We start from the raw sequence: 12884 nt of genomic DNA on the forward strand, positions 1-12884 counted from the left end.
CACCTGTAAGATTAGAATCGTTGAATAGAGCGGTTTTGTATTCAATCTATGACTGCATAAACACAAGTGATGATTTCAGCCAGCCGGTATAGCAGGACGATATATGTGAGTGGACACTACGAATAGGCCGTCAACTCCCCAGCTAACAATTTTTCGTTGTTACAACGTTGTCTTAAAGTTACATAAAGTCGTACAAACGTAATATATGGACGTTGTAAGTACGTAAATCTGTGAACTCGTATTCGTGTTGTGAAAACGTTATTCCAGAACATTAATGTAACGTCATTATGGCGTTGTTTCGACGTCAAGTTGTGAACGTCGAAACAACGTCACTATGACGTTATATCAACGTTCGAAAATCACAACACGAATACGAGTTCACAAATTAACCTAATTACGACGTCCGTAGATGACGTTGTATCTGGGTCAGTTCATGACTTTTCAACCACGTTTTAACCACGTGCTTTATACGTCGAGACAACTTGATTATGACATTATATTAACAAGTTTAGAACTTCAGAAATAGAAGTCATTACTTTGAGTTTCACGCCTAAAGGCGATCGTCAGATGACACGATGGAGAAATTTTGGCTGGACAACAATCTCCTTGGAATGGAAGAATTTTCATTCCATGGTGTCAACATCTAAACTATTTTTCAGATACGTATTTGTGTAAAGTTTTCTGAACGTATTATTCAAACGTTGTCACCAGGTCTGGTCAAACATTGCATCAACGTTGAAACAAGGTCATTTCAACGTCATAATGATGTTATATCAACGTCCAAAATGAACGTCGAAAATAACGTTGTCACTACACGAATACGAGTTCATAGATTTACGTGTTTATTATGTAAATGACAACCTAAGTCCAACGTTAGTGAATGTCATGAAAACGTAGTACAGTGTAAAATATGCGTGAAGGTCGTATTCATAGGTATCTCCATTCGGCGCGACAAGTATCTCATCAAACACTGTTTAAACCAATCAATAATCCTATTTGGTTTTGGCTGATTCGTGGTGTCCAATTACATATTCAAAAATCGTGTTCAATTGCTATGGTAATCAATCCTGTTACATCATCACTGCTACGGCGAATTACACTTACCCACTTGGAATTTGAAGTACCAGCGGACCCTTAATTCTTGTTGGAATTTTCAGAGGGAGCTCTCTATTTGAACGTGTGTGACATTAGGCAATTCTCATAATCTCGTACAAATAATAGTTTTATTAAATAAAATACTTACGGATGTAAACGCTACACAACATGGTTCATCCATATCAAGAGACATGCAGATTTTATTCACGTTGTCAAAATCAGTCTCACTACCAAGCGTCATGAATTCATCGTAGCTATATACACACCTAATAAAAACAGATGTAAAACTTCACTTTACAACGCTGTCATACTTTGATACTGCATGTAAATATAAGTTGTGAACTTTTGCAATTTCACCTATTAAATATAGAATAGTTGTCTTACTTTCTCCGTGAAATCTGTTCTGAAACGGTACCACTGATGATGAAGAACTCAATATCTGGAAAACTATTGAAATATAGAAAAATAAGTTAATTCCTCATATATTATCATCCAATATAAAAAGACGTTACGAAATGTTAAATGAAATAAAAGATACAAGGTGGTAAAAAATTATGTACGTTTTTATATGAAAAATAGGCCTGAGCATCTGAATAAGATTTGATATAGTTTCTGTGTTTGTTAGATTAGTGATAATGGTGTAAAATGTTTCAAACGTAACTCACTTAAATGTTTTTAGCTTTCATACGAAAAATCATTCTGTACCGTGCATGCACAGATCACTGACAGTGACGCAATCAATCGATCAGCATTTGTAAAATCGTTGACCCAATGACGTCATCGCTGCATTTTCATTGATAAAATTTAGAATCGTTCAAAAGCATGAGTTTTTAACTGCAAATATTTAATTTGTTTATCTATGAATGGCAATGTCTATCTGTCTTTGAGAGCATTACCGTAGCGATGAATGCATTGAAACGTGTGAGGCGGGTCCGTTGCAAATTTTGCGGATGCCTTTTTTTGTGACATTAAAATTCACCTTTCGCACGACCTCTGTGTGTGTGAACGGGAGTTAGCTATGCGCGCATGGAAATATAAGCATTTGAATAATTTAACAATAATTTGAACCTGAAAAATAAATGAATATGAAAGTTCATGAGTGATTTTTCAACATATTTGACTCTTGGATAAATATTGGTGCTGCAGCTTTGGAGCTAAAGCAATATGACGCATTGCTTTGAAGTTGGTAATGGGTAAATTACACTGTACGTGCAAGGTGATCAAAACATATAATTCTTGTATAGCGACCGACCAAAAATATTCACATATTCTAAGGTTGTTTATGTGCATTTAGATCAGTCATGATGCAGTCATGTCTACAGTAGAATTCAACTCGACCTTTGCAGGACTTAAACCCCATTAAAAGCTATTAAACCAAGATAACACTCATTGAAAACAGCTCCACTGATTAAATCATATCTTCTCTGGTCAAATACACACAACATATGTGTCTGCTTTACACGTACAATGGAGCAATGCGCTGGGATTATACTTTCAGTTGGGTGAACGATTATAAAGCGAGCGCTAGAGAACAATTGTGTGTGGTCCTTGTTTACGAAATGAGACAATACGTGCTTATTGTTAACCAGCGTTCTTGAAAGTGAGAAACATGGTGGTTTGCAGACTTAACACGGTTTGGAAATAATTTCTTCATATTTTTTGGTGTTATCTGTCGTTTCTAAAAATACGCATATTTCCAAACATCTAAATTAGCTAAAAATTTAGGACATGTTACAAAACTATATTGTCTAGAATTTTAGAAGAGTACTTTTAATATTGGCCGGTTATTTTTCACACAGCGACGTTAACTAGGCAATGTACTATTACCTATAACATTAACTAAAACACCAAAGTACGCATATTTCCAAACATCTAAATTAGCTAAAAATTTAGGACATGTTACAAAACTATATTTTCTAGAACTTTAGAAGAGTACTTTTAATATTGGCCGGTTATTTTTCACACAGCGACGTTAACTAGGCATATCCCCATACTTTTAACGTAGGCTATTTGTAGAGGTCACGCGTCAATGGGAAAGAGCACTGTGTATTGTGTATAGGAAAACGGACAGTAACTGCAGTATGCGGTAAATATGCACAATGCATTAAAAATGTGTACATACAGGGTGATCACAGTTCTTGCCTGGAAGTTGTTATTCACATACATGGCATAGGCAAATAAAGAGGCCTATCCTAAGTTGTGTCTAACCTACATGAACAATCTAGATCTATTGTAAATTGTTTTCTTTAAACGAAATAGATTTTTGTTCTATTCAATATAAAACTCACACCATTGCGTGGAATTTGAATCCTGTAGGACTTTTATGTAGTGACGCTTTAAATTTATCCTCTATTTTAAAATTTTGTGTAGAAACTTATGGGGCTCTCCTACCTCTATTGACACATCTTACATATTGAGGTATAAAGCTCAAAGTAGATGTTTAATTGTCCAAACAGAACATAATTATCTACAAAGTTATACCAAACTTTCTACAATAGGTATTATACTTAAATGTGAAGGAAATGTTTTCATGTTACGGCTCCTCCATTTGTGGATGACCTATTTGTGACATAAAAAAAAAAAATGTAGATATTTATATAAAAAAAAATAAAAAAATATAGCGCTTTATGCCGTAAACAGCCTCAAAGCGCTTTACATTTATTCCGCCGTCATTAGAATATGTCGGAACCACGTTTGCAGCCTACAAGTGGCGCAGGGTCCATCAGTACAACGACTGTGACTACCCCTAACAGCTTCCCATTGCACCTGGGTGGGGTGAGGCAAGCGAGGCAAAACGCCTTGCCCAAGGGCGCAACACGGTGGTGGGACGGGGACTCGAACCCACGCACGTCGAGCAAGCTCTCAGATTATGAGTCCAAGGCCGTAACCACTGAGCCACCGTGCCCTCACATGCGACCTTATCTATTGTTTGGTTTTAAGGGGGTATTACACCCCTGCCCAAATGTGTGCCTATTTTTGCATTTTTCTTAAAAATTATAGCATATTGGGGACAAATAAGATATGTAAATTATAGGGGCAAGGACTACAACTACTGCACTGTAAATTTTATTTCAACACAGACAACAGTTGTGGGGTTACAGTCAAAATGAGGAAAACCAATATTTGATCAATAAATCAATAACTACTTGCTTTGAGTTGCTGAATTTTCAGTACAGTAGTTGTAGTACCCTCCTTGCCCCTATAATATACATATCTTACTTGTCACCAATGTGTTATAATTTTTGAGAAAAATGCAAAAATAGGCATAAAATTGGCCAGGGGTGTAGTACCCCCTTAAGGTACAGTAAACGCCTTTATACCATTCACAATGAAATCCGTTGTCAGATGTATCCTTTAGTTCTGGAAAAATTTGATAGACCCTTTTCAATATGTTTGACGGTGATCTCGTCAGGATGAGCCCTTTGCATTTGTGCTGTAATAATAATAATAAAAAGAAGTCGAGCGTTGCTTTTTTTTTCCCATTTTCATATCAAACTGGCAAAATGTAGCTTTTGAAGTTTTTATCAGGAGAAACAGCCGATAAAAAGAAAGAAAAACAGGAAATAAGAAATAAGCAAAAAGTTTTTTTACAAACAATAACAATTTGCAATGACCACTTAGTGGTCAGTATTATGTGGTGTTCAAAATCTCTGAAACGTTTATTGCATTCATCCAGCAGTGTAATCACAGTTTACTCAGTATTACGAACATTTTATCCCCCCATAGTTAGGGGTTGTGCAGCTTACTAGCCTGCTAACAATGTTTTTGTTTCCGCCCTGTCAGTCTGCCAAAAATATTTCCTCCCATTTTTGTTTGATTTAAAATGGTCATTTCACTCTTTTCAACACAATGTGACGTCAATAGACTAAATCCACCACTCATCTACACTACGCATGTACTTGTGTTAAGATTCGTAGTGACGACCGGATAAACTTGAAGTTCATATCGTGTCAGATTTATTCTCTCGCGACTTTGTGTGCGCCATAGCACGACCGACTAGCAGCGCCCGTTTACCGCGCCGTTGTGACAAGATTGCGCTCGGAAGTTCTGCAAACTCGGCCAAAATGTCTATTTGGACACAACTGGGCATGTTCTATGCCACAACAATACTGTTGCAAAGTCAACCCAGATAGTTGACGAATGAAGGCAGCAGTCTAAACTCACATGGCTCAATACAGCTTAGTAAATTGGCAGGAAATAATGAGTCAGGCAGGCGCGAATGCCCATTATTGTGATTACGTGTATGTCCAACGCAGTCAAGTGTCATTCCATAAACATGTGTAATCAAAACAAGATTTGAAGTCAAAATCGACACAAGCCGGGCACAAGACCGGCATATCAAAATATAATATAATAAGTATACATAAAGCACCTAATTAGCCGATTAATGTTTTAAAATGTTTTTCAAATAAAAAGCGGTCTTATTGTCAAGACGATCAAAATCACAACATATTAGGTAACAATAAATGAACAATCTGTATTCACCTTTTTCAACAATGCTATAACCGTTGGTTCTGGAAACTGTAACCTTAGAGGCAGCTAGGAAAAAACAACAATAATTCATGTTCATTACACAATCAATTTGTGACATGCTCGCAGCTCACAGTTTTAATGTACTGTGAAATAATATTTCGTTAGGAGAAATGCTAAGCAACTGTTACCTATCGAGATTTTTGCCTACTACTATTGAATAAAAATAATGTTGAAAGTTGGATTTGGGAAAAGTGTATAATTCTTTCACGAACATTTTCGCTTATGATGATAATTAGACACGCAAGCATACAAACTATGAGTTTCATGTTAACATGTAACATGTGTGAAATAGATGTAGATAAATGGTGCAATAAGAGAGATCAAAAGAGTGAGGGAGACGGAGGGGTAGACATAGAGGTAGAGAGCAAGGGAGGGAGAGAGAGAGAGAGAGAGAGAGAGAGAGAGAGGGGGAGGGAGGAGAGAGATTGAGAAAGAAGAAATATTTACCAACATTATTCCGACTTGCATAGTTGCAAAGAGCGTCACCAGCCATTCCGAGTGACTCGCACCCCATATTGCTATAGTATCTCCCTTCTTGTAGCCCTTTGCAATGAGGGAGGAAGCAAACTGCTGACTCTGAAATGGTATCAAAATACAATACAATACAATAGAATACAATACAATACAAAACAATACATTTCAATATAATACAATACAATGCAATACACGTATGCACTATGAAGCACTCTTTAACATGTCGTTATGAATTTAACGTAACAAATTGAGAATTTTGAGCAAATTGGGTTCATGTTTGTTTCTGATTTAATATATTTGAGCTAATCGCAAATTAATGGTAAATCTTACTCGCTGGCGTCGATATCAATATTTCGAGTTGGAAAAATAGCACCAAACTTCGATTAATGAATTTTACAAAGAGACGAATCATTGCAGTACAAAACAGGTAGATCAAGTGTATAGTGCAGCGTCAACTCCCGGTTTTCCTATTAATATCTTGTTCTGATATATATATTTAACACCAATGTATACTCAGTAAACACACAACGTTTTTAAAATGTTTTAAAGAAGTTATATCTTGGGTTTTGGTTTAGATAAAAACGTTGTAATAATATTAAATATCGGGTTATATAAAGGTCATGACAACGTTACAAAAATATTTTAAAAATGTTTTCAAAACGTTATTGTAAATTATTTCTTGCAAACATTTTTTGCCAAATATTTTGCTTGTAAATTTAAAGATAAAAATCGTTATGTTATAGGACTCAAATGTTTCAAGTGCTTTTCGCAAAGAAATGTACATTTCTCATATTAGCTCCATTTTAAATATCCAGCGCCCTCTGTCTCAAAAAAGTGCACGGGCAAAGTTCTTTTAAATTGCAAGCGTTATTTTAACACTGTATATAATTATGTTAATCCTCTACCTCAAAAATGCTCGGGCAAAGTTCTTGTAAATTTCAAATACTATTCAACACTCCGTGCTAGTACATGTCAAGCTAAAAAATGTTTTTATGACTCAATTTCTTGCTTTTTGTAGAGAAATGAAAATTTCTCAATTATTTCAGCTCAATTTTAAATATTCAGCGCCCTCTACCTCAAAAAGTGCTCGGACCAAGTTATCGTAAATTTCAAATGTTATTCAATACTTCATCCTTGTACATATAAAGCTAAAAATCGTTCTGTTACAGGACTAAATTTTTTGCTTTTTGGAAAGAAATGAAATTATCTCATATTTGTTCCATTTTGAATATTCAGCGCCCTCGACCTCAAAAAGTGCACGGGCAAGGTGCTTGTAATTTCAATCGTTATTCAATACTCCACCCTTGTCTAATCCATCTGGCATAATATATCAAGCATAATATATCCGATATCCGATATCTAATATCCGTACAACATTAATGTGCTCGCCAGTCACGTAAACATTGCGCCCACTGCGTGCATGTCATAGCTAAACATCTCAAAAAAAGTAATTAACCCCCCCATTAAATAATAGCCATTATTCAAAAATGGGCTATTGTATTACAAATCTGTAACATGTGTTGGAAGCAGAATTTATTTCTGCGCATTTTGACACTTCATTTGATACGATAGCTCAGAAAACAATAAAACACCGGTCAATATAATGTATTGAGGTCCAGACGTGACAGTTGCACTTACAACAATACAAAAACACTCAGATATCATTACATACATTGTCATTTTCAGTTTTAAACTCATGTAATTTAATGGTTTTTACAAATGTCTCTTGTAACTATTGTTGTAATGTTCATTTTCATATCAGTTAATATTGGGTGTGGCTTCCTTCTGCCTGAATAACTGCCAAGCACCTCCGCCTCATACTGTTTACAAGACGTCTGATGCGTCTGATGGTCTATTGCTGCCCATTCCCGTCTCAGAATTTGTTACAGTCCAATCAAAGTTGTTGTTGGCTTGATCCTCTTGTCTACCTGATACTTTAAATGTCCCAACAAATGCTCCAACATGTTCAGGTCTGGAGATTTGGCAGGCCGTAATATACGATTGGTGCCTTCATGTTCCAGAAACTGGTTGGTTATCCTAGTCCTATGTGGAGTTGCATTAATATTGTCCATTAACATAAAGTCTCTTGGAATCTTGACATGTTCAAAAGGTGAGATGTTACGAAGATGACCAGCCTAACCTGATCTGACTTAACCGTTGAAATGACAACTTGGCGGGGCATTTAAAAATGTGTTAACTCTTCATGTTTCAACTACGGATTAAGTGAATATTGACCAACGATAAGAATAATGACTATTGATATTGACTTTCCCGGCATTTTGACCCCCAAATGCATGAAACAAAACGAACATATTCATGAGAGCCGAGCAGATTTCCTTTCATTATACTGAATACGTATCAATAGAATTTACTGCAACTTTCAAATCTTGGGTTACATTGATTTAAATGTACGCTGCGGCGTCAATATTCAGACAATTGCTTCAAATGAGGTGTTAAAATGCGCAGAAATAAATTTTGCTTCCAACGCATTTTACAGATTTGTAATACAATCGCCCTTTTTGAGAAATGATCATTATTTAAGTGGGGTTAGTTACTTTTTTGAGATGTTCATATCATTACATTATGAGTACTTTTTCCGCTTCAGCCAAACAAACTTTAAAAAGTTGGGCTGAGCACGCTCCAGCTATCGTAAAAGGCGTCAATTTGAAAGGAGAATACAAGAGCTTTGGTAGGGGGGGGGGTGGCTGGAAAATATATAGGGGGTCATAATAAGTCATTCAGTAGTCCCCGACCCCCTAAATTTCAATGCTTTCATCACCACTGATTCCAATCATAAATGAATGGTTTTTTAATACCGGGTTGCATAAAACATACTTTACAAAATTATAAAACAATCCCACAATTTCACATATTTTATATCAATGACATATGGACATACAATTTCATTGCACATCAATACAAATTTTAGTATCATTAATATGTTTCCCCTGTCCTTTGATGTAGATTGGTAGGCTACATTAAAATGAGGGGGGGTCAAAATAGTTTTAACCTAATATGAGGGGGTCAACAATTTTAGGTTCATTAAGAGGGGTCAAAAAGTTTACGAAGAGGGGGTTAAAATAATTTCGACATGAAAAAAAAATTCCAGCGGCCCCCCAACAAAGTATTTATAAACACTCCCTTAAGAGTCAATTTGCACGTATCCTGATAAAAAAGGGGACCAATTGCATAACGCACCTCACAACTAATGACATCTGACTAGACTTATTCAAAGCAGGATCACAGGAAGACTACCAGACTCTAAATACCGTAAAACCCCGTCTACAAGCATACATAGTGTTTTTTATAAAAGCTTAATTAATTCGAAGCAAGCGTTAATATTCCAATACAATTGATCGGTCTTAAAATAATAGTTGTTTGTATGCTTGGATCCGTAATTTATTTGCTCAAACTCCATAATGGCGACTGGATTAATGTAGCTTTCATCAGAAGCACACTATACGCTTGTAGACGGGGTTTTACGGTATCAGCAAGATTTTTTATTCAGTTATATTTTGTTTCTCCACAAGTCATTAGTTTCAATGTCTTTGTTACATTAGGATACCTTTAAGTCGATTGAACTACGTTTGAGCCGTCGAATCTTCTGATTCTTATAACGCTCTTTCAAAATACTACTGGTGCCAGACGCTTGCGCTGATCTCGATCAAACGTGGTTAAAAGAAACACTGACGAAAGCTCTTTTTGAATTCTATAAATATATGGGTCAAAGGTCGTGTAGTGGTTATTCTTTCAAAACCTTTCATTATTATTTCAAAATCATGATTCCTATATACCTTGTACACATTTTAAACGACCATAATATTATTATTCTACGGAATATTTTAGAAATATATTAAAAAATATGGGGGAAGAATAAAAACAAAACAAAAACATATTCTATCAATCATAATGTATCTTTTTCCCCAAATGATTTATCTACGGTGACGTGACGTATTTTCAAAATAATAATAAGTCCAAGCAGTAAATTGATTTTAACAATTTGTTATTTCGCAATATCTCAAGTATTTTATACCCGGTATTGTTTGCAACAGGACGTTAAAAATTTGACACGAATTAAACATGGAAGTATATACATGTACATAATTATACATACATTACATACCTGTTCTTTCATTTGTTTGAAAGTAATCCTCTCTTTGTCGACATAAAACACATACATTTCTTTATCTGCATACTTGTCCGCCATTTTGTATAACTGTTGTCCGACGGATACCCCAATAAAAAGGTGTTTACGAGGAACATGAAGGTAACTTTTCGTCAATTTTTCTGTCGCCATTTTTGTCATTTCTGCTGCTTCAAAATGTAGACCAGCCTATACTCCGTAGCATCTACTTGCTGCCAGTGCAGAAGCGCATTATTAAACCTCATTACATATCAAAACGTTTTAGCCGTGAAACTGAAAGCCCCTTTACAAACTGCGACTTATTACTTATTTCACTGTTTATGATCACAAGATCAAATCGAAATCGAGGTCACTCTCACACAAAAGTGCTACCCACCCGCGTCCGACCAACTCTGAAATACACCCTTTATTGGGAATTTTCACATAACCAAATTACACCCCTTAATGGCGAAACACATGAAGACCTGAGCGCAAGAATACCGTAAGTCCACTTGGCGCCTCAACATGTATGCACTAAAGTGACGTATAGTTTCTTAGGGTTTTATAATGTGTAATACATGTTCCAGGGTGAAAACACCATTAAAGGTTGTGAAAGATTTGTTTTGGCCCCTGAACATGTATAAAACATAACCAAACTATACGAAACTATCGCAACTTTAGTGTGTACATGTTATATATATAGAGGTCGAAGTTCTGCGTGACGCTGGTTATTTATATGGTCGACAGTTGGGTATACAAAGTTTGGCACAGCGCCTGATAATAATGTAAAATACATTAAATTACACAACGTTTCGGGTATAACCCTTTTACAAGTGTGAGCAAATGCAATGATACCTTACAGAAGCAAGCAAAAAATGTGTGAGGCCATGTATATATATATATAGGTATATTTTGCTTGTGCTCTCATTCAAGTGAGGAGTGTAGGTGTGACAACACCTATACGAAACAGTTCTGTATTGAATGATGATGGTGTAAATATAAAATTCACTACATTTAAATATATTCCTGCTCCTTTTATATAGACATATATACACATATTTGGCCTTATATTTGTGTGTATAGGTGATTGGATTGCCTGATGAAAGAGTGGGTGAAGAAATCTGTGCATGTATCAGGTAGGATTGTGTTCTGCTTGTTTATTTTAATGCATTGCACTAGCACGTTTCATGATGTTAACTTTCATGACTTTGTAGACAACGGTAAAGTTTATTAGAAAGTGGCGTTTGTCTCGTAAACACGTAAACCAAGATAAATGGAAGTGCATAAATAACACAGGGATAAAGTTATGAAGTGTATCATTTAAATGTTTTATTTACATTTGATTTTTTTTTCAGAGTTGATAGGGATAATTCGCCTACTGAGGAGGACATCATGGAATTTTGCCGAGGAAAAGTATGTACTTCGAAATGTTATCACGCATCAGCCCACCCGACACACCCCATGCGCTCTATAATATCCTAACCCTCTCTCTCTCTCCCTAACACTAACCCTAACCATGATTCAAACCCTAACACTTTTAAAACTTAATCCTAACCCTAATCTTAACCTAAAATCCTCTTAACTTGAACTTGACATATTTACATTGGTTGCTAATGTACCAACGATCCTTAAAAAGAATGAAACTAAATTTTCCTGCAAAAGAGGTCAGGTATCAGATTATAATTTGACTACGTTGGTTTATTTGTTGGTTTATTTATCTGATGTCTCTCATTCACTTAGGTCTATGCCCTATTGGTTCCAAAGTACGTTCTCTTCTTCGATGAATTTCCAACGACTCCGAATGGAAAGGTGAATATCATGTTTCTGTGTTGGTATTGTTGTTGTCAGTTGATGTTGTTTTATGTGTGTGTGGGGGTGTTTGTTTTGTTTTGTTTTTTTCTTGTTCACTTTCTCTCTCTCTCTTCTTTCTTTTGCTGTGTAATTATATTGCTTTCTATAAGAATACCACTTCAATCGGGATGATGCTCGATCACATCGCTTGGTTTCTGAATGTGGACTCAATAAACAGAGGCAGAAACCAAAAAGATCTCGTTTATTTTGTCAAAAAATGTCGTTTTATGCATATCTGACTTATTTCGCAAGCATTTTCCAGTCAACAATATGATGGGTCTAGATACACTACATGATTCCTATTGGGGCCGCCTGTACAGGTACACCGTCGCCAATAAAAGGTACTTTGATGCTACTGTGCAGTGCCAGGGGAGTATCAGTGTAGTACGTAGCATTGGTATTGTGTTGATGGTGTACCTGTGCAGGTGGCCCCGATACGAAACCTGTAGTAGGCCTACAGTAATATGACCCTTATTTTTCATACTATGTCGAAGTTTGCCAACAGTTTACTTTAAATGGTCTTAATACTAGTTTGATATTTACCATATGATTTTGCAATTTTAGGTTATTTTCATGTTGTATTGTATGCTAAAAGCTTTCCGGATTTACCTAGGGCTTATAGACTTTGTTTACATTGTGTGCTTCATAAATATATTTGATAAATAATCAAAATGTTTCATAAATCCTCGTTCTTTGTCTTTCTGTTTTAGTATTCACGCCTTGAAGCAACACGAATTGCGAAGGAAGCATTCAACATAAAATAGCTTATTGTAAGTTAAATGCTGTTTCATTAATTTGATTTTGATTA

General features: G+C 35.7%; 1 protein-coding gene and 1 long non-coding RNA gene across 2 annotated transcripts in view; one reads left to right on the top strand and one right to left on the bottom strand.

The window, feature by feature from the left end:
* LOC140144939 (medium-chain acyl-CoA ligase ACSF2, mitochondrial-like) overlaps positions 1-10518 on the bottom strand; it is a 45270-nt gene extending 34752 nt beyond the window's left edge. Inside the window, exons 1-6 of the mRNA XM_072166736.1 lie at positions 10226-10518; positions 6076-6204; positions 5581-5634; positions 4416-4528; positions 1480-1542; positions 1244-1361 (exon numbers count right to left, since the gene is read on the bottom strand). Coding sequence (XP_072022837.1) covers positions 1244-1361; positions 1480-1542; positions 4416-4528; positions 5581-5634; positions 6076-6204; positions 10226-10408 — 660 coding nt within the window. The 5' untranslated portion in view covers positions 10409-10518. The remainder of the gene's footprint in view (positions 1-1243; positions 1362-1479; positions 1543-4415; positions 4529-5580; positions 5635-6075; positions 6205-10225) is intronic.
* A 768-nt stretch (positions 10519-11286) lies between these two features.
* LOC140144935 (uncharacterized) lies at positions 11287-12833 on the top strand. The gene is made up of 4 exons (XR_011857963.1): positions 11287-11361; positions 11581-11638; positions 11966-12034; positions 12787-12833. It is a non-coding gene; the product is annotated as an uncharacterized lncRNA (long non-coding RNA).
* Positions 12834-12884: the final 51 nt, after the last annotated feature.

Source organism: Amphiura filiformis, unplaced genomic scaffold (assembly GCF_039555335.1).
Source record: "Amphiura filiformis unplaced genomic scaffold, Afil_fr2py scaffold_100, whole genome shotgun sequence".
Classification (NCBI taxonomy): domain Eukaryota; kingdom Metazoa; phylum Echinodermata; class Ophiuroidea; order Amphilepidida; family Amphiuridae; genus Amphiura; species Amphiura filiformis.